The sequence below is a fragment of the Diceros bicornis genome, chromosome 15 (genome assembly GCF_020826845.1).
Source record: "Diceros bicornis minor isolate mBicDic1 chromosome 15, mDicBic1.mat.cur, whole genome shotgun sequence".
NCBI lineage: Eukaryota > Metazoa > Chordata > Mammalia > Perissodactyla > Rhinocerotidae > Diceros > Diceros bicornis.
The window spans coordinates 21,072,367-21,093,851 of NC_080754.1; the positions used below are offsets into that span (position 1 = coordinate 21,072,367).

At 45.3% G+C, this 21,485-nt stretch overlaps 1 protein-coding gene across 4 annotated transcripts; it reads left to right on the forward strand.

The window, feature by feature from the left end:
- The first annotated feature begins 8,218 nt into the window (after positions 1 to 8,218).
- Positions 8,219 to 19,127, forward strand: ADPRH (ADP-ribosylarginine hydrolase). 4 transcript variants are annotated; one of them, XM_058555852.1, is made up of 5 exons: positions 8,219 to 8,350; positions 9,166 to 9,265; positions 10,431 to 10,750; positions 12,851 to 13,211; positions 14,505 to 19,127. In XM_058555852.1, the coding sequence occupies exons 3-5, from the start codon at positions 10,438 to 10,440 to the stop codon at positions 14,917 to 14,919; spliced, it is 1,089 nt and encodes a 362-aa protein (XP_058411835.1). In that variant the 5' UTR covers positions 8,219 to 8,350; positions 9,166 to 9,265; positions 10,431 to 10,437; the 3' UTR covers positions 14,920 to 19,127. The 4 variants fall into 4 exon arrangements, with proteins under 4 accessions (XP_058411835.1, XP_058411834.1, XP_058411836.1 ...); XM_058555853.1 differs by lacking the exon at positions 8,219 to 8,350 and adding an exon at positions 8,728 to 8,792; XM_058555851.1 differs by lacking the exons at positions 8,219 to 8,350; positions 9,166 to 9,265 and adding an exon at positions 8,538 to 8,792.
- Positions 19,128 to 21,485: the final 2,358 nt, after the last annotated feature.

Here is a 21,485-nt window from a genome sequence, read left to right on the forward strand (position 1 = left end):
GCCTGGAACTGTGTCAAGCACTAGGGATGCAAAGATGAACAGAATGGGAGAGGTAAGAACAAGCTGGACAGACCCTAAGAAAAGGTACAAGCAATAGCAGAAAAAGACCGGGGCAACTAGCTGAATACGGGTCTGTAGGACCGTGAAATTGCCAACATATTGGGAGGTATAAGTGGAAATACAACATACGATGGCCAGGAACGATCTTTGTGGATTCTTCCAACATGAGCCCAGATCCTTATTGAAATATTACATTCAGTTTCAAACTAAATGTAGACAAAGGACCCAGAGATAAGTAACAAGTGATAATAATAAGAATGCTAAACTGGGTAACCCAAAGAAAAGAGCAATGGAGAGCTGAGATTTTTTCAGACTGGCTGAGTGGTTTTGAGGTGCTTGATTATGATCCTTCATTGCCTTGAGGTGTTTCTGTTTATTTGTTTTGAGCTTTTAATGGATGCAAATGCACTCCACTTCTGCGGATGACCAAACTAGAGAAAATAATCAAATAAAAGCAGGAGATATTTTGGCTATGTTTAAGGAAGAATTCTTTTGTGATGAAACTGAAAAGGGCAACTTTCAAAGGAGGTTGCAGCCTTTTATTGCCCAATCCTTTAAGGAAAGAAGAGACAAATCCTGTGTCCAGGAGAGTTGAGTCTTCTCTGCCTGAGGATAGCGGCCTGCCCTGGAATCCTGGCCAGTCCTTGATTCTAGAGTGAGTCAGTACAGCCATTGTTGCCACCTCCTACCCACACTAACCAGCGTAGCTGCTGACAAAGTTATAAGTCACTCTTTCTGGTTTTCTATTTCATTTTCCTTGTCCCCTGAGAAACAGAGTAAGGAGCCAATCATCAGTCCGTAGCATAAGCCAGAGATGATCATTGGTGCTTTCAAAATGGGACAGTGTAGCCATCATGAAAGCAAGCTTGAATGAATGAACGCTGAAGAGTCACGTGCACAGCCCATTAAAGATTTAACAGTGGGGTGTTATTTACCGCTTAAACACACTAGAGCTATTTATCCACTCCTAAAATGAAGCAATCACCTTCCTTCACCCTCCTTCTTTCTCTTTCTTCCTCTTTCTCCTCCTCCTCATCCTCCTCCCCTTCCCCTTGCTCTGCTTCTCCCTTCTTCCTTCTTGCATATTTTCCTGAAAAGTAAAATAGACAGTTGTCATTTGTTTCTTATTGACAGAGGAATATAAAGGGAAACACAAGCTTTAGCAAAAGGTCACGTTCTCCAGATTTCAAAAATAAGTGGGTGAGGAAGAGGAGGAGTTCAATTCTATTCATAAAATTAAAGAGAGATTTCATGACTTGAATGGAGAAGGGAATTGATCTCTCATCTACTCTTCCCAGAAAGGTCAACATTTAAAGCACAACTTGCACAGACACATTTAGCTGCTATTCAGTACGAGAAGGAATTTGACGATTTGAAGCCTATGCAGAAGATCCCGATTTATACAAGCACTGCACGTGAAAAGTAGAATCTGATAGAGTAAGAGCCTTAACAGCACTCTCAGAATGAACTCCTCCCAAGCCTTGAACTGATTTCTCTGTGGCACAGGGGACACAGAGGGACTCTCCAGTACCCGTCACCCCTAGAAAACCTGCCTAAACCAGTTGCCATTGTGAAGTCGTCAGTTCCACTCTTGCTGTTTTTAGATTCCCCACCCTGAGCTTCAGTTCTCTCCAAAAAGCAGTTTTGGGAAAGAACGCCAGAGACCCGCGGTGAGGGAACTCACACCTCATCAGAGGGAAGAGGACAGGGCTAGAAAGAGGAGAGCAACAACTTGTTCCCTGACCAGATTTTTCTTTACCCATAGTCTCAAGGATTCTTCTAGAAACAAAAATGAGAGCAGATTCATGTAGGTTAGCCGGGGCTGCCCCTGATGGAGGGATTGTGTGGGGAAAAAAATGACTTCAGCAAGGTTTTTGGTTTAAGGAATAGTTACTTTCCATTTCCTGGAAGATACACGTTCACCCCTTGAGAGCTAGCCCAGCGGGCAGTGAAGTCTTTTAGGGTGGGCCTGTGGCCAGGAGCGTGGAAAGTCCATTGCAAAGCCGGGAAGGGGAGCTTGGGGACCGCAGGGCCAGCTGAGCTTCCTTCCCTGGGGGAAATCCCAGCAGGACTGAGAGACGGACGGTGGTGCGGGCTGTCTGGTAGGAAATGGACCAAAGGTTTCAAAATCTACTGGTGGATCTCCAGATCAAAGGTTTAGAAGCCACTGCTAGCTTTTCAAACGCCAATCTGTACCCCTAATCTCCTTTGCGTCTCTCCGTACAGTGTCCCCATCCCCACCTCCTGCTGTATTTGGTTACTGTCTGCTTATTGGAATCACAGCACATATCTTAGATTTTTCTTTAAATACTACTTTCATACTGTCATCAAGTGGAGGCCTCTTTTGGGAGGAACATGGACTATTTTAAAAATCAGGCTCAGGAGGTTCATAGCTTTAATGCAATCAATATCTAGTCTATCGTATCTTTTTAAATTTTGTCCAAATGGCAGTACAGGGAGTGGCAGAAGTCCTGGACTAAGAGATCAGAGACCGCAGGTTCCGGGCCTGCTTCTCTCTGCCTCTGCAACCCTGAGCAACGCCCTTCACTTCACTGGGCCTCAGTTTCCTCACTACGAAGTGACAGGTTGTGCAAATATCCCTTCTGAGGCTGACATTTTACGATTTAAACTTTGCTGTTATGCACATATGTATTCTATTTTAAAAAATTACCTTGGGACGAGTGGCCAGAGAGCCTGTTTTCCTCAGTGAGCTGAGTTTCTAGTCCTTTTTACTCATCTTTAAATCCTCCAGGAGGATCGCTGATTTCCATCATGCAAATCTGGTACTCAGTGTTTCGGATGATGTGTTTGGAATGACTCAGGGAGGAAAGGAGAAAGCTTAAGACTGTGACCACTCTCATAACTGAGCAGGGTCAATTGGAGAATAACTCATGCCTTAACACTGAGATGGGCTGAGCCACTGTGCATCATTCAGGGAGGAAATACCAACCTCAACTTACATCTTTGCTTTTACTTTTTAAAAATCTTGGCTTCTCCTGCATGCCAGCCCTTTGGGTTATGTCTGGGCTTCTGGCAATTTTACTTTGTCTTCCTAATTATTCTTCAAGAATCAGCCCAGATGTAATTGTCTCTGGATGCCTTCTCTGAACACTCTGACTAAGCCGATAATGTCTCTCTCATATTTGCCAACCTTGTCCCTTGAACCTTCTCCCGTCACAGTCCTCAAGGCCTAATGTCATTAGACTCTCCAAAGTCTCCTCTATTACTGAGATTTTTGCCTTCCCTCTGTAACTGTAAGAAGCACCTAGCAAGGTGCCTAGCATATTTTGTATGCTATATTAGCCAGGGGTCTCCAGAGAAACAGAAACAATGTATATATGGAGAGAGAGATATTTACCCTAAGGAATTGGCTCACACGGTTGTGCAGGTTGGCAAAATCTGCAGGGCAGACCAGCAGGCTGGAGACCCAGGTAAGAGTTAATGTTGCAGCTCCCATCTGAAAGCAGTCTGCTGGCAGAATTCCTTCTTCCTGGGGGGAGGTCCGTCTTTTTTCTATTAAAGCCTCCAACTGAATGGGTAAGGTCCTCTTAATATTATGCAAGATAATTGGCTTTCCTCAATGTCTACTGATTTCAATGTTAATCTCAACTAAAAAGTACCTTCCCAGAAACATCTAGAAAAATGTTTGACCAAATATCTGGGTACTCTTGCCTAGCCAAGTTGACACATAAAATTAACCATCGCAGGTGCTAAGTCTTCTGAGATGAATTGATGATACAGGATATGTGAACAGCTGCACTGGGCTTTCTATTTCTCCTCTACTAGCTTTCTTCTATTTTCTTCTAAAAAATCTCTACTTCATTTTTTTCCACTTTATTTTCGCAAATGTACATTGAGGTCCTATCCTGTGGTATGTTTTCCTTTGAATCTTTTTGTTATTTTGAGTCTGCTAGAGACTTCAAGGGGCCCTGCCTATTAACCATTTCCTGTTAGCTCTCTCTCTCTTTTTTTTTTTTTTTTAGCTCTCATGATTTAACTAGGCAGGGTATCACACATTCGGGCTCACGAAGTGGCAAAGATTTGTTTAATCTCCTGTTTTTCAATTATTTGTGCTTATGTTTTCCTTGTGTTACAACAACCTTGGCCATGGTGTGGTCAGAGAGCAACTGAGCACCAGGCCTCACATTTCTTTGTATGAAGGAGGGAGTTTATTCCAGAGGCATTACCTTATCTGAACATTTGGAATCAATTATAGTAATAATACTATTACAAACGATAGAAATGTTTACAATGTAAAGCTTAGTGGTTAAAAAAAAAAAAGGATGTAAAATTGTATATACAAATAATCCAGTTTTTTTCCAAAAAATGTGCATAAAATAAAGACTGTAATCTGAGTGGTGGAATGTGGGTGGTGTCCATGTTTTCTAAAATTTCTTTATACGCATAATATATAAAAATAGTTGTTGTGAAAGATTAAAAGTTTCTTCTTATTTCTCTCCCTTCTTCCAGCAAACTCTCCCATTATTCCCTGATAGGTAATCATAATCATTGTTAACAATTTGATGTGTATCCTGTAGTCATTTCACACACACACAAGCACAGAACTTTTTTTTACATAAATAAGACCATATATATTCCACATTCTAAAATTTGATTTTTTTACTTAACAAAATGTCTCCAAGCTCTTTCCATGCAAACTGGATTATTTACCCAAAGTCTACTGATTTAAAGGTCTACCTCACAGTTTGGAACAGTTCCATAACTGTACCATAATTTAGGAGAAGGAAACTCATGCTCCCCTGTAAACAGATATTGAGGTTACTTCCAATTTTCTACTATCAGAAACAATTCTGCAAATAACATCCAGGAACATTTATCTTTGTGAACACATGTGGACATTTCTTTAGGAGAGATTCCTAGAAGCTTTCCCAACATTTGGACTGGAAGCATGTGCTACTTTTACTATCAAAAAAATATGTAGGGGCTGGCCCGGTGGCGCAAGCGGTTAGGTGCGCGTGCTCCGCTGCGGCGGCCCGGGGTTCGCTGGTTCGGATCCCGGGCGCGCACCGATGCACTGCTTGGTAAGCCATGCTGTGGCGGCGTCCCATATAAAGTGGAGGAAGATGGGCACCGATGTTAGCCCAGGGCCGTCTTCCTCAGCAAAAAAAAAAAAAAGAGGAGGATTGGCGGATGTTAGCTCAGGGCTGATCTCCTCACAAAAAAAAAAAAAAAAAAATATGTAAACATTTTATTTAAAAAATATTGTTACTTAACCAAGTGGGCTCGCCTCCTGGTGAGTTAAATAAGACGCTACACCAATGGAAGTTGTCTCACTAAGTAAAGTGTATTGCAGCAAATAGGAGGCCATGAGGAATCATTTCCCAAGTCATAGTGTCCCCGAACAAAGGGAAGCAGGCACTTTTATTTGGTTGGGAATGAACACTCAAAAGGGAGAGGCAGGTATTCACTTGTACAGGCTCAGTTGGAGAACATGCTTCCAAATAATGAGGCCCAACCTCCTCCTGGAGAGATCTTTGCATTAAAAATAAGACAAAGATCATGGGCACAGCTTTTGTGGTGAGGCTTGGTCAGTTTCAGGATGGCTGGTGGTTATATCTCCCTTGAGCTTCCTGCTTGGTCAGTTTCAGGATGGCTTGTGGTAACATCTCCTTAACATACAAAAGGAAAAGGAACAGCTTGGAAAAACAGTTAATTGCTTCTGAACCCACCCTTGAGTTTCTCCAGGCACCTAGTGGTGACAATATCACAAGTCAGCAGCCTAAAATGAGATCACTCTGCAGGATCCACTCTATGAGGGCAAGGCCTGTGTCAAGGCCCAGCATATACCTGGTAGACAGTAGGAGTTGAATGTCTGTAGCATATATGAAGATTATTCCTGGACGTCATAACAATTCTATAAGAGAAGTATCATTTCCACCTTACAGATGAGGTGCTGGAAACATCTCAGAAATCAGGTCTGAGTCCTACAAATTTGTTTCTCAGCAAAAGCCTCAATACGGCAAATAACACTGTATTGGTGAATAATGAAGATACCTGCGATGAGTCCTCCTCAATAAAACCGGAGACAGGGAACTAGTCTCCGGTTTACTAGCACCTAGTAAAATGACGAATAAATATTTGTTCTTCTTGGCAGAACAACATTCACTCTTTCCTTTGCAAACAAAACCTTGATTTTTGTATAAGTATCCACTTCTCAGGGCAGATGTTCTATCCTTGATCAAAGGGAGAGTTGTAATCTAATTTGCCTGCCAGTCATGGGTTGTCTTCTGGGGTGCAGCCACGGGGGTGGGGAGAAGGCTTTGGAAACAGTTTCTTCATCCTTGAAAGAAGAGAGACTCTCTTTTCCCACTGGATATTGTCTGTAATTGTATCTGGATTTTGTACCTGTTAAAGAAGTCAGCCTGTGGATAAAACTAACACACTGACGAGAGCAGAAGAGAAAGAGGGGAAGAACTGGGTCCTTGATGATAGTGTTGAGTTGCTGAATTAACCCTGGGGACTTCTGTTATATAAGATATTTTGTTTTATAAGATAGTCTGGACATCTCTAGACGTTTTGTTATATAAGATAAGAAGTGTCCTTGTTATTTAAGCCTGGTGAGTATCTGGGTGTGGGGGTATGGGGACGTGGAGTGATGGTTATTTGCAGTTATTTGGATCTGGAAGCATGCTGACAAATTGTTTTTTTGGTTTGCATGACCATGTCCTTGATGTCCCAGAAACATTGTCTAGTTTTTGACCAAGGAGAAAGGATGTCAGTAGGTGTTAACTATCGTGAAAAGAAGGGGGAATGGCTATGTATGTGTTCAAGCTAAGCACTGGGGATACAGAGAGATATCTGATCTGGGAGTAATTTTTTATTGCATGATTACTCCATCGATAAGCAGAGTGCTAAAATTTTTACATTAATTATTCTGGGCAACCCTCAGAACAACGCTATGAGGTAGGTACGATTATTTCCCTATTTTACAAAAGTAGAAAGTGAAACTTAGCAAGACAAGTGACTTTCCCAAAGCGCTGTTGCTGGGGTTTGAAAGTAGGTAGTGAAGGAGTGGGGAGTCTATGCTCATGAGAGCAAGGTTCCCAGGCACTATGAAGTGAAAGCAAACTAAGGGCTGAGAACAACCCCAGTTATTCTTCATATTCAAGCCAAAGAAACACTTTTCCCATGGATTCTTACAGAAAGAGCACTACGTGATATGAACAATATCTTCAACAGACATCTTAAGCTGAATCAGTGATGAGTTTGATAGAGCTGCTTATTATTAAAAATGTCCCTCACTACGGAACTTTCTTTGACTACATCCTCAGAGGCTGAAACTGGAACAGTGCACTTGATTTTTGTAAACACTCAAGAGGCAGGCTAGGGTTGGAGATGGAGGTGGGGGATTGGGAAAGGGCACAGGGAACGTTTTGGAGTAATGGAAATATTCTGTATCTTGATTATGGTTACCCAGGTATATGTATTTATCAAAACTCACTGAACACCACACAAAATGAATGCATTTCATTACACGTATATTGTATCTCAATTTAAAGAAAAGCTCTCAGGCCTAATCTGGGTCATTACAGCCAAAAAGACAGGCATAGCAGATTAAAATTTTGGAGAAGTATATAGAATACTTACATATGGTGATTCTAATTCTTTTTAGAAGTGACATTATTAATTTATCGAAACAAAAATACTCTTAGTTTTTCTTTGCTTTTATTTACTATCAGGATGCAAAAATTCTATACTGCTGACAAATAAATGACGAGTTAAAATTAACTTAATCCTTAGAACCACCCTTAGAGGCAGGTACTATTATTGTTCCATTTTATGGGTGAAGGACTCAGAAACCTGGCCAAGGAAGGCCTCGCACTCAGTACCCTTTTACGAGTATTTGGCCACGCACTGGGTCACTGTAACCCGGAAAAGCTGGGCATGAGGAAAAGCCCGAGGCCTCAGCCGGGGAGCCACACGTGAGTCCCCGACAGTCACATGAGGGCCGGTTCCTGGAGCCGCGACTCTCCGCGCCGCCAGGCGCTTGCCAGCGCCCCCCGAGTCGAGGGGGCCGGTGACGCAGACCCCGCCGCCCCCGCTCAGGAGCCCAAGGCCGCAGCGGTGCCGGGAAGCCGCTTTCGAGGCCCCGCGGGCAAGCCCAGGCTGGCGGCCACGCTCCGCGGAGCCTGCGCGCGGTGCCCGAGCGCGGCGGCGCGGCTCCGCCCTGGCCCGTGCGCGCGGCTCGCAGAGGGCGCCGCCCTAGGCCTGTCCGCGCCCTGAGCCCCCGGCGCCCGGCCCCGCGCGCTCCACTCCCCGCGGCCGCCAGGTACGCCTCCCGCGGTGACCCGTCCCGCCCGCTCCCCTTCCCCACCCCTCCTCCGCCCTGTCACCTGCGCGCGCTCTCCGCACCACCCCCGCGACCCGGCCCACCCCGCCCCGCGGCCCCCGCGCGCTTTTCCCCCCGCGGTGGCCGGGCGCGCACCCCTCACCCCCCTGCCCGGGCATCCCCCCCTCCTCCCCCCACCAAAAAAGCTGGTGACTGTCGGGAAGCAGCTGCCCAGACCCTAGTTTTGAATTCATATTTCGGGGGCAAGAATATAAACTGTACAAGTTCAGAGGAGTTTAAGGAATAACAGCGTTCTGAAAGCGGAAGGCTAGAGCAGTATGTGTAAAAGGTACAATTCCAACGGAAAGAGAGGGTCATCGTCCCCCAGCTCTGCTTGCAACTCACAGAAACACACATTCGGGTGGAGCCTGAAGAAATCACAGTAAGGAAGCTGAGAACATTGGGGGAGAGGGTACCGCAACGGGGGTTAAAAGGTGGGCCTCAGAAGCCAGCTAAGCTTGGTCTCGGAAGCTCTCAGCGGAGCGCAGGATCCCAGGGAGCATGCGTAACACCCCTCTTCCCCCACTCTGCAATTTACAGGTGGGAAAATCGACGTCGGGTTGGGTGGCTTGCCCACCATCACACAGCTGATGCTTGGCAGAGTCAGGTGTAGTAGCCCAGTTCCTAGACATCATTTATAAATAATAAAATATGTAAATAACGTTTTACAGATATCCTTAGTGAGCCATGAAACTCAGCATGATCAGCGTCTCGGTATTGGTATGCTCAGTCCTTCTTCATTTACTCTTCTCCAGGTGCTCGCCGGCATGAGTCCCCTGGCCCGTAGCAGTGCAGCTGGAGGAGGACTCCGGAAGCACTAGGACTTGAACTTAACCCTGAGTCAATAGGGTTTAGGTAAATGGAGGGAGGAAGGGCATCTTGGCTGGGGAAAGAGCCTGAGCTGAGGGGAGAATGAGCTAGTCCGCTGGCGTTTAGGAGTGTTTGCGTGGCCTCTGCAGGTGGAGGGGATGGATAGAGTCGGGGGAGACGGTGGAGGGCTCTGACGGTGAATTCTACAGGCAATAGGGCACAGTGAGGAACTGGAAATGCATGGCAGGGAAGCCAGCACTTTGCCAGGGATTAGATTCAGGGAGGGAATATTGGCTGAGATCCAAGACTCTAGACGTCAGTCATTCCGCAGGAAAACAAAATTTAAATATTGCAGTTGAAAGGGAGGTTGTGAGGAGAAAGCATTCTAGTTCTGTAAAAAAATCTTTTTCCGTGGTTGTGTCTGAATGCTAGTGCTTACTATGTGCTAAGCACTCTTCTAAGTGCCTTACAAAAATGAATTCATTTACTCCCCACAACAAACCCACAGGGCTGTTACTGTTTTTGTCACCATTTTACAGATGTGGAGGCTGAGGTAGGAAGAGGTTGCCCAAGGCTCCTAGGTCTATTCGGAGTGGCCTGGAATCAGAAGATTCAGGTCCCGGTGCCTCCCCTTGCTGGTGGTGTGAAGTTACCGTCTCTGAGCCTCCGTTTCCTCGTCTGTGAATTGCATACTGTAGTCCCTGCCTGCTAATGAGACAGAGCACGTGCAGGTGCCTTGTGAACCATGCATTGTGACACCAATGGAAAGTGCTATTATTTAAGTAAAGGGGCGATGCACTTTCAAGGCCAAATCCCGTCTATAAAGGGAAATGACAAGCTTGGTTTGATTTGCAGAATTTAATGGGCTTGTCACTCACAGAGAGGAGAATATGGAGTCGTAGTTAAACTCATGGGCTTTGGAGTCAGAGGGGCCTAAGTTGGAATCCCAGCCCTGCCACTTATTAGCTCTGTAAGTAAAACAAGTGACCTGATGTTTCTGAAACTGCGTTATCTCTGTGATGCTCGATTTTCTCATATGTAAGATGGGCCTAATAAAGCATTGCTCATAGAGCAGTTGTGAGGACTAAATGAGATGCACTTAATACAGGGCCTACAAGTAATGAGTGCTCAGTAAAATTTAGATGGGGCTATGATTTTTTCTGGTTCTTCTTTCTCCTCATCTGTGTGTCTTAATTTTCCCTCCCGACAGCCTCACCATGTGCGAGGGGATGATTGAGAGGTATGTGGCTGCCATGGTGCTGAGTGCTGCCGGAGATGCCTTGGGGTTCTTCAACAGGAAGTGGGAGTTCCTCCAGGATGGGGAGAAGATTCACCAGCAGCTGGCCCAGCTGGGCGGCCTGGACGCCATAGACGTGGAGAGGTGGAGAGTCAGTGATGACACGGTGATGCACCTGGCCACGGCGGAAGCTCTCGTGGGAGCCGGGAAAGTCTCAGACTTGACTCGACTGTATTCCCTCCTTGCTAAGCATTACCAAGACTGCATGGAGGACATGGATGGCCGGGCACCAGGTGAGCGCAGCCGGGAGAGGTCTTGGGCAGGTGGAGAATAAAACAGGCCCAAGGAAGTCATTAAAAATGTTGATTGAGATTTAAATATCAAGGAAGCAATAGTTTTTGTAGTTGTGATGAAAATGGAAGTAACCTAAATGTTCTGTAATTTATATAGTTATGGTGGCATGTTGCAGCCATTTAAAATTATGCTGATAAATATTTGCTGATATGGAAAGATATCATATATTAAGTAAAAAAGAGGTGGGTTACAAAAAAGTATGTATCTTATGAACGCGTTGTCATTAAAAGTATATATGTGGGGCCGGCCCCGTGGCTTAGTGGTTAAGTGCGTGAGCTCTGCTACTGGCGGCCTGGGTTCGGATCCTGGGCGTGCACCAACGCACCGCTTGTCCGGCCATGCTGAGGCCGCGTCCCACATACAGCAACTAGAAGGATGTGCAACTATGACAAACAACTATCTACTGGGGCTTTGGGGGAGAAAAAGGAGGCGGATTGGCAATAGATGTTAGCTCAGAGCCGGTCTTCCTCAGCAAAAAGAGGAGGATTAGCACAGATGTTAGCTCAGGGCTGATCTTCCTCACAAAAAAAAAAAAGGTATATATGTGTATCTCTGTTGGGAGAGATCTGGAAGAGTATATACAAAGATGTTAACAATTAAATCTGAGTGATGGGAGTATATATAGTTTCTTATTTTCTTTTTGCTTATTTGTATTTTCTGAGTTTTCTGTAATAACTATAAAGAAAACAATTTTCTGTTAAAATGGAATGGAAGGGGTCTTGTAGCTACTCCTTTTTCTGGTTCCAGGTCTGCTCACAAGTGGTTCTTGTTTGCTTTGGGAGCTTGTTACAGCCACTTGGGCCCCCAGGTGATTTGAATCACCTTTTCCCTAGCCCGTCTGACCTGCCTCTCCTCCTGTCTTAATCAGCTCCAGCTGCCATAACAAAATTCCACGGACTGGTGCCTTTAACAACAGACATTTATTTTCTCACGGGTTTGGAGGCTAGAAGTCTGAGATGAAGGTGTCGGCGAGTTTGGTTTCTTCTGATGGAGGCCCGTCTCTTTGGCTTGCAGATGACCCCCTAGCTGTGTCTTCTCAAAGCACACGTGTGTGTGTGTCCAAATTTCCTCTTCTTATTAGGACATGGGTCAGGTTGAATTAGGGCCAGCCCTAACATGCTCATTTTAACTTCGTCATCTCTTTAAGGGCCCTATCTCCAAATATAGTCACGTTCCAAAGTACTAGGGGTTAGGCCTTCAACATATGAATTTTGGGGGATATACCTCTTGCTGAAAAGCTCCCCCCCACACAGCCAGGAGTCTCTGGTGACCCCAAGAATTGGCCTTAGAAGCCAGTCTCTGTTCATCTTTTTTCAACATCTGGTATCCCTTCAAGTTTGGCAAGTGGGACGGTTTCCTTGTCCACCTATGTCATCCATGACGTTGTTTGAATAAAATGACCATAAGGGAACAATAATACCGCACCCTATAGTGTGTTAACTGCCACGGCTTGGCTCACGTGTGCATTCACAGCTCCCAGTAGGCTGGGGAGATGGGACAAGCCTGCTCTCACATAGGGGAAAACCAAGAGCACCCAAGGGCACGTTGTTACTGAACCCACTGCTCCTCCTCTGAGCCCAGGTTCTTCATTCTAGAACCTGGGGTATCTTTCTGACATCCAGGAACACTAATTGTCAGGTTCTCATTGGATTCTTTTAGGGCTTGGGCTGGAAGTCTGATGGTTTTGACAGGGCCGCTAACTAGCTGGTTTTGTGATGTTGAGCAAGGTTCTTAAGCTCTGAGCCTTAGCTTATTCATTTAAAAAAGAGACTATGTTATATTTATCTTTTTGAGTTATCGCGATGTCTCAGTAATAACTGAAAGATTCCAAAGCTCTCTCTGTGAATCTGCTTCTTTTCTTATTAATCTTGTCATGCTGAAGGTTATAGATAAAGTAAGGCACAGTGTTGGCTCGGGGTTGGGAATTTGGGGGCATTTATCATCGTATTTTCTTGGCTTTCCTTTTCTGTCAAAGAAACTTGGAGACAGAGCTGGGTTCTTTCCTCTGCTGACCCCATGCCCTACCCGACTCTCCCCAGGGGATACCTCAATGCACAACGCCATGCTGCTGAAGCCCGACAAGGCGAATGGCTGGAGGATCCCCTTTAACAGCCACGAGGGCGGCTGCGGGGCTGCCATGCGAGCCATGTGCATCGGTCTTAGGTTCCCTCACCACAGCCAGCTGGCCACGCTGATCCAGGTGAGCATCGAGAGCGGCCGAATGACCCACCACCACCCCACAGGCTACCTGGGAGCCCTCGTGTCTGCTCTTTTTACAGCCTATGCTGTGAACGGCAAGCCTCCCCATCAGTGGGGCAAAGGACTGATGGAGGTGCTACCGGAAGCTAAAAAGTACATTGTCCAATCAGGCTACTTTGTGGAGGAGAATCTTCAGCACTGGTAAGTGTGTAGGCACATGCTCCTGCTAGACAATGGTTGAATCTGTGTGCACAGAGCATGCGAGTGTGCCTAGAATTCATAGAGCGTAGTTCTCACCATGGTTCTCACCATCCAGTTTTGTCATCCACTGCATCCAGCCCCCTCCCTGCCCTCCTGCTAAGGATTTCAAGTTCAGTTCCAGCAGTGGTTGCCACCAAGTAGCCACATGAAGACCTCAATGAGCAGTGCAGCTGCAGTGCTTCCCTCGTATAGGGCTCCTGTTCTATATTCCACCTGTCTCTAGTTTTTGTGGCTCTCCTCTACTAAGATGAACTTTCCCACTTATCTCCTGGAGCTTGTTTTTTTTTTTTTTTACTGTTGTCTTGACGCACAAATAATATTTTGAATCCTTGCTTAGAATGCCCGAGAGATAGGTTTCCACCGGCTAGTTAATAAGTGGTAAAGGCCACATCTTCCCCTTTTTTTGTGAGTTCATTTCACATTGCCTTTCTTAGAATGAAAAAGTTCGGAGGCTTTTTGCTGAAATCACCGATGGTCATGATGTTCCAAAGTTCCCTCTTGAAAAAAAAAAGTAACTGTGTAAGGAGATAATGTGTTAATTAGCTTGACTGTAGTGATCATTTCATTACGTATATGTATTTCAAGTCATCATGTTGTACACCTGAAATATATACAATTTTTAGTGAGAAAATAAAAACTATCATGATGGACTAAATAAATAAAGCTCCCCCTTGAAAGGTGACACTTGACATTATTCACAACTTAGGAAAAACAAACCTCTATTTCTCACCTTTAACATGATATATATTTTCTTTATTTAGCAACAAGTATCAATGCCTTGTCTATATCAATCCTTAGCAAAAATTGAATGAATGTCACTTAGAGCTTATATTGATTTTTTATATTGTTTACAATATTAGTACAAGAAGTTGAAGTCATCTTGGAATTTTCTCTGTTCCATCTGGTATCTTTTGTTATGGCTTTTGACTTTATTTTTTCTTTTTTTTTTTTTTTGTGAGGAAGATCAGCTCTGAGCTAACATCTGATGCCAATCTTCCTCTTGTTTGCCGAGGAAGATTGGCCCTGGGCTAACATCTGTGCCCATCTTCCTCTACTTTATATGGGACACCACTACAGCATGGCTTGACAAGCGGTATGTCAGTGCGCGCCCGGGATCCGAACCTGTGAACCCTCGGGCTGCTGCAGCAGAGCATGCACACTTAACCGCTATGCCGCCAGCCTGGCCCCTGACTTTATTTTTTCAATTGACTGTAGATCTTTTCCTTCCTGCAGGCCCTACTTCGAAGACCAATGGGAAAAGTACCTAAAACTTAGAGGGATTTTAGATGGCAAATCGGCCCCTACCTTCCCCAAGCCCTTTGGTGTGAAGGAGAGGGATCAGTTCTACACCTCCGTGAGCTACTCTGGCTGGGGCGGCAGCAGTGGGCATGACGCCCCCATGATTGCCTACGACGCTGTCCTGGCTGCAGGAGATTCCTGGAAGGAGCTTGCCCACCGAGCCTTTTTCCATGGTGGAGACAGTGATTCTACAGCTGCCATTGCTGGCTGCTGGTGGGGAGTTATGTATGGTTTTAAAGGAGTGAGTCCCTCCAACTATGAGAAACTAGAATATAGAAACCGGCTGGAAAAGATAGCTAGGGCTTTGTATTCTCTTGGGTCAAAGGAAGATACTGTATGTGCCCTTTAGGGAGATGTAATGTTCATTTCTGGTGGTTTCTCATCTCGTGTAGTCCCTTTTGTGTTCAGTTTCTTTTCACTTTTTCTAGTCAAGAGTTTTAACCTTGTACTCAGGGAATTTTGACACAGTCCCTTGGGCACCTTAAGCTCAGTCTTTCCAGACTCATTCTCTTCTCCCTGAATCTATCCGTCTTCCTATCCTGAAGAGTCTTTATCTCGGTTGATGGGCTCAGCGTCTCCCAAGCTGGATATCTCACAGCCTCGTATTTGAGTCTTCATTTTCATTGTCTAATCTTTCACTAAGTTTTTTTCTGTTTGTTTCAGGTTGGGTTCCCTCAAAAGTGGTCTCTGAGACAAGGATTGGAGTGCAGGTAGTTTATTTGGGAGGTGATTTCAGGAAGCACTGGTGGGAGGGTGGAGAAGTGAGACAGGGAAGGGAAAGGAGCCAGTACAAGGGGCGTTAATGAGCAGGTTACCACTGTGGGTGATTGGGACTCAGTCCACCCAGGTCCTCTGTGTTAGGCACTCCTGAGAGTTGTCCCACCGGAGGGGCAAGCAAACCTGAGGTATTTCTCTACCGACTTCCATCTGACATTGGTTGAAGACCACTGCCAGGGATGCTAACTCCCTGGTGCTTCTTGACCTGCCCCTTGTGCCAGCCAAACACAGATGTCTTCCGGTGAAGACTCAGAGAGACTTGCAGGGGAAAGCTGTAAGGTGCGTGGGAACAGTGAGGGGTGTATGAGGTCCCAACAGCATCTGCTAGGTGGTTCTCCCTCCTAAATATCTTTTAAATCTATCGCCTCTTTTACCTTCTTGCACCAAGTATTTTTCAGCTGGATTTCTGCAATCCAAGCTACTCGAGTCTGGGGAGATGCTGCTCCCAGCTGCGCTCTGTACTTTCCTGGGCTGGCACTTCACATGTCACCAGTTTTCTTGTCACCTGCTTGCTTGTGTGTCTTCTCCTCTAGACAGAACCTGGCACACAGGAGATACGTCGTCAGTATCTATTAGGTGACTGTCATTCCTTAGCCTCCTGTCTCGTGCCTCTGACTCCAGTCTTGCCTTCCTCATTGCCCTCCAGGGTTATCTCACAAATAACAAATTGATCATGCTGAACTTCTAGTCATGGTCCGTGAATACCTCACCCCCTTTCTTCATTTCTTGGTGCTCTGCCATCTCCTTTTTCACCTAGGAAATTCCTGCTCATCCTTTGAGCCCCAGCTCCAGTAGAACCTGCAGGTGAAACCTGCTCTGAGCATTCGGGCACTTGCCGGCTTTCTGCTCACTACACCCACAGCCTTCTGTCCTGGCCCTGTCACTGCACTGATGTGTTGTGTGGTGATTGTGTGTCTTTTGGGGCAATCTCAGGCTCCTTGTGAGGGATCATGTCTTGTTCTCTTCATGGCCTCCCTGCCTGCCCCATGAGAGACAGTCAGTAAATACTGACTCTGGAAGTTCATCAAGTTGTGTTGATGAATGATGCTTGCTTCTGTTCTGTATGCCCTCCACTTCACAATGGTCAGGGGTGACCTGGCCAACAGGTGCTGTGAGAGAGAGAGAATTTAATGCCTTAACCATGCCTATGTGCTGACTCACATGAGACACGGCTCTCCACTCTGTATTTGGAGCAGGATTTATAATTCGTTTGTACATCAAGGGAGAAGGAAATTCCAAAGCTCTTTTTCTGGCTCAGAGAACTCTCCAGTGTATTTATATGTTTCAGGAAACAGACACGTCATTTTAAATATTACAACTAGGACAACAGATTCTTCAGCAGGACAGCCAATCAGAAATGGAGACTTTTGTGGGGGTAGGTTACAGTTCACACAACATAGGAGTAATCTCTTAAATTCGCATCTTAAAAGACTCCTTTGTATAAATATTTTGAGGACAGTTTAGAATAACAGAAAACAGTACATTTTAACACAAGATTCCTGAGCAGAAGATTAAGATGGAGAATCTCATGACTGTTTTCAGTTTCCCACTTGATAAGAATGGGCTTGATAATGCAGAATCATGTGTGCTTTTCTGCAGCTGTAGGAGAAGAGAAAACATTTTCATCTTATCTGTCTGAGGTTTCTTTTACCTGTGGTTAGGAGAGCCGGCACTTTCAAGGCAGAGCACTAGAATTCTCTCAACACTGGTCAAACAGCGGACCTGAGATGCCTAAATCGTACAATATAGAAAAGGTTGGAAGAGTTTTTACACGTGGAATCTGAGACAGGACCTGTTTCATATCTCTGTGACTGGTTTGGTGTGGTCTGAATTTAGTGAGAAGCAACCACGAAATGATTTTATTTTTCTCCACCCACTGCCTTCATACATACTCTGTTGAAGCTGCTTTTCCTGTCCCTTAGCATCATAGTGGGCAGATCACATATGTTTTTTTTTGGTCTTTGGTGGTGGGGGGATTAAAAAACCAATCCAGTCCATCCCAGTCCATTTTTTTAAATTTAAGCTTTATTGAGATATAATTGATGTATAAAAATTGTCAGACATTTCACGTGTACAGTGTGGTGATTTGATATACATTGTGAAAGGATTCTTCCCATCCAGTTAATGAACACGTTCCTCACATTCATCACCGCACTTATTTATCTTTTTTTTTTTTTTGGTGAGAACATTCAAGTTCTATTTTATAAAATTTCAATTATCTAATACAGTGTTAGCAACTATAGTTGCCATGTTATACATCAGATCCTCAGACCTTATTCATCTTATAGCTGAATTGATAACACCTTTACCAACCTTTCCCTATTTCCCTCATCCCCCAGCCCCTGGAAACTACTATTCTACTCTCTGTTTCTATGAGTTTGGCTTTTTTTTTTTTTTTTTTTTTAAGATTCCACATATAAATGAGACCATGCAGTATTTGTCTTTCTCTGTCTGGCTTATTTCACTTAGCATAATGCCCTCAAGGTCCATCCCTGGTGTTGCAAATGGCAGGATTTCCTTCTTTCTCATGGCTGAATAATATTCCATTGTATATATATATCCTACATCTTTATCCATTTGGCTGTTGACAGACACTTAGGTTGTTTCCATATCTTGGCTACTGTGAATAATGCTACAGTGAACATGGGATGCAGATATCTCTTTGAGATCCTGTTTTCATTTCCTTTGGATGTATTGCCAGAAGTGGGAATCACGGTCCAGTTTAATCAATTCTGAAACTTTAATGTCATACCCTCCTTCCTCCCCACCACTGTCAGTCTTGAGTTCAAGGGCTTAGGGGAGAAATGGGGACACCCCATTTCTCCATGGATGCCTCTCATTTCCCCTCCCCTTCTGAGGTTCCTTGCTTCTCTCCAGCGTTACCCTGAGACCATCTTCATGGGTGGAGCACTGGTGGGAAAGCCACCTGTCTTCTGAGGGGTCCTTTCAGCCCAAGGGAAACTCATCCTTGCTCATCACTTCCACCAGTGGGAGTGCAGGCTGCCCCACCTGCCACTGTCTTTACATTCCCCCCCGTCCCTCTCAGATAGTCCCTGAGCACAGATCAGACTGCCCGGCAGACATGCAGCTTGGAGATAGAAGCCTCTGTTGCCTTCATGTGATCACCCTCAATTTCAGCTGGTAGGCCTTCTCTGCTTTGGCTTGTTGTGAGGGGCAAGGAAGAGCACCAGCTTCCCTCCTCTTTCAGGAAGGGAAGGGAAAACCCCCACAAAACTGTGACACTCATGACTTTTCTTTCAAATCCCTGGTTTTCAGCTGATGGAGGAGGGGAAGGGAGGTCTGATAACAGAGCAGTTCTGCTACCTCCTTGTACGTTCTACGGGGATTTCTTTCCAAGGCCTTCCAGTCTCTAGAACATGGTGGTGGTGGGGGACACAAGGGGGTAGGAGAGGGGAGACTTAGCATTTGTTGTTTTCTGATGTAGGACTTGAGCTACAATTGGAGACAACAGAGAAAGACTCTTTAGAGATCCTCTTACTATACTTGCTTTGCAAGTTCGCACTCTTCATCACAGGCACACTCCAAAAAGAGTTTAGACTTTTAGACTCCGTATTCTCAAACCTCAAAACCTCCTCCCCAAACTGTACTCTCAGTTGGCAACCTTGCTGCCTATTTCTCTGAGAAAATAGAAGCAGTCAGAGGAGAACGCTTGCACACTCCATCACCACTTCTGCCCATCCACAGAAATGGATGCGTCTGGGCTCATGCTCTCTGCCTTCTGACTGTGAGTGCTAGTGTGTGTGTGTGGGTGGGTGGGTGGGTGGGGGAGGCTGAGAATGAACAGAGGAAAGAGATAATAAACTTAGTTAATATGTACCATGTTAAAGTAAACTAATAAAAATGATCTGACACAGTATGAATTTGTCATGGTTATTAAGTTAATACATATGTACTGAAAAACAGAATAGGTCATGTGTAACATTACAGAGATTAATGAGATGTTTTTGACCTGTTATGTGGTGGTGCTTTGCTTGCTTTCTTTGTTACCTAAGATTGCTAGGTGTTGTCTAGGAGTCTTGGCAATATATATTTTTTTAAGATATGCGAAATTAGCATTGGCCTCCTCTACCCTGCTCCAAGCTTCTTCAACCGCCACATTCTCCATTCACTCTTCTTACTCTGTCTCTCCGGGGCAAGTCAGCATGCCTCTTTTTTTTTCAACAGTCACAGAGCTGCTGGGAGTATGGAGGAAGGAATGGAGACTGACGATTTCACAATCAGTCAGCTTACTGAATTGGCTCCTCAAGGAATGGCTGCTGGGATCTGGTGAAGGATCCAGAGGTGAATGAGACAGATCATGGGGGACAGCCTTGCCGTCAGTTTTTCATCTGTGGGGTTTGGGGATTGGAAAAAGCGACATCTAGGGAGTAGATGAGACTCTCCATTTGGGGAGGAAAAAAGAAGAGGAGGAAGAAAGAGGTGCCGTGTGTCAGGCAGTTCCCCACAGCCCCTTAACAGATGAAGAAATTAGGCTTAGGGACGTGCCACCCGTCCAAAGTCACACGGCTAGGATGAGATGGGGCTAGGGTTTAAACCCAGGGCTGTTTGTCTCCAAAGGCTTTTTTCTTTGCACACACTCTACTACACTCTAATTTGTTAGCTATAATTAGAAAATTTTTCCTTAGACAAAGCCAAAATGAAACCCAGGAGTGAGATGGTGATGGCAGCAGCCTGTGCCCTTTCTTCACCTTCCCACAACTGTGAGATGAAGGTAAGAGAAAAGCTGGTTGTGGGTTTGAGATCCACATCTGGGGACAAGGGTAGGGAGGGAGCAGAGCTGAGCCCAGGTAAAACTGTGAAATGGACAGTGTCTTCACTCTTCCCCCCTTCCCTCCTCAGAGAGCCTCCTCCTCCTCTGCCACCAAGGAGACCCCACCCAATGCCTGGGCCATCATCTGGACTTCTCAGCACTGTGCTTGGTTACAGCTGCCCCACTTAAGGTTCCTCGGTGTCATCCTCAGTACTAGCTGGGTGGTCTCAGGCCACTGCCCCCTCTCAGGGTCTCTGGGCTTGGAGCCCATGGACTTTCGACTATAACATCCCAAGAACATGAGTCTAAAATGGGGTTATCTGAAGATGGGGACAGAATCAAAGAAAGAACCCTTTGGTTTCTCCTGATCTCCTGAGCTATGGATAGAGGTTTGTACTTTAAATAGAGGGCCATGCTTCAAACCACTGTTTCCAGTCACTTTGGATGGTATATGGACAACTGGCCCCCATTGTCAATGCCAGCAGGTGGAAGTTATATAAATGAAAACTTGAAATACTTATTAGCACAGGTGGTAAGTGGATATGGCAGGAGTAGGGAGGGTGGAACCTGAATGAATGAAACTGGGAAACATGACCTTGAGCAAACAAACGAATCTCCAGCAGGATGATTCCCCCTGGAGACCGTTCTAGTGGAGGTGACATTTTGACATTTGTCCTGAATCCAGGACACCGGGAGGCAGGCACTGTGAAGGTATACATTTTTTTCCCTCTTGCAGGAACATGGTAATTACTGTGTAATTAGGCCTAAGAAAAGGTGTACTCTCTGATATTTTGCTGAGAGACCCGCCCCTGAAACCCTGCTACCAGGCATGTTATTTTCCTGTCCGAGCCTCAGGTTACTGGGGGCTAATGTACACTGGGGCTAATGATGCCTACCTTGAGGACTGTGGTAAGGATGAGACTAGGTGTGAGATAATAGAAAATATACACATTGGTCTCTGCCCTGGTTCCTGACACAGGGCTCCTGAAACCTTGTGATTTCCTGGGTGATGGGAATGTCTTTTGTTCTAATGGGGCAACTCTTTGTGGGCTCCTGAATGAAGGCTGGTCACCAGAAAGGCCAAATCATGATTAGAAGCTTGGAATTTTCACACACACACACATACACACACTCACCCATTCTCTTGAGAAAGAAGGACTGAAAATGGAGTTAATGATCGATCACGCCTACGTGATGAAGCTTCCATAAAATCCCAAAAAATATGGGGTTCGGGGAGCTTCCGACTTGCTGAACACATGGAGGTACTTGGAGAGTGGGGCACCTGGAGAGGGCATGGAAGCTCTGCGCCCTGTCTCACATACTTTGCCCTACCCATCTCTTCCATCTGGATGTTCATCTCTACCCTT

What these genes read in the sequence shown, in the direction of transcription:
- ADPRH (XM_058555851.1), top strand. Translation starts at nt 8,689, where the DNA reads ATGTGTAAAAGGTACAATTCCAACGGAAAGAGAGGGTCATCGTCCCCC. An exon ending in TGGAGCCTGAAGAAATCACA is followed by an intron (nt 8,793 to 10,430) that starts GTAAGGAAGCTG and finishes CCCTCCCGACAG; the next exon opens with CCTCACCATGTGCGAGGGGA. An exon ending in GAGGAGAATCTTCAGCACTG is followed by an intron (nt 13,212 to 14,504) that starts GTAAGTGTGTAG and finishes TCCTTCCTGCAG; the next exon opens with GCCCTACTTCGAAGACCAAT.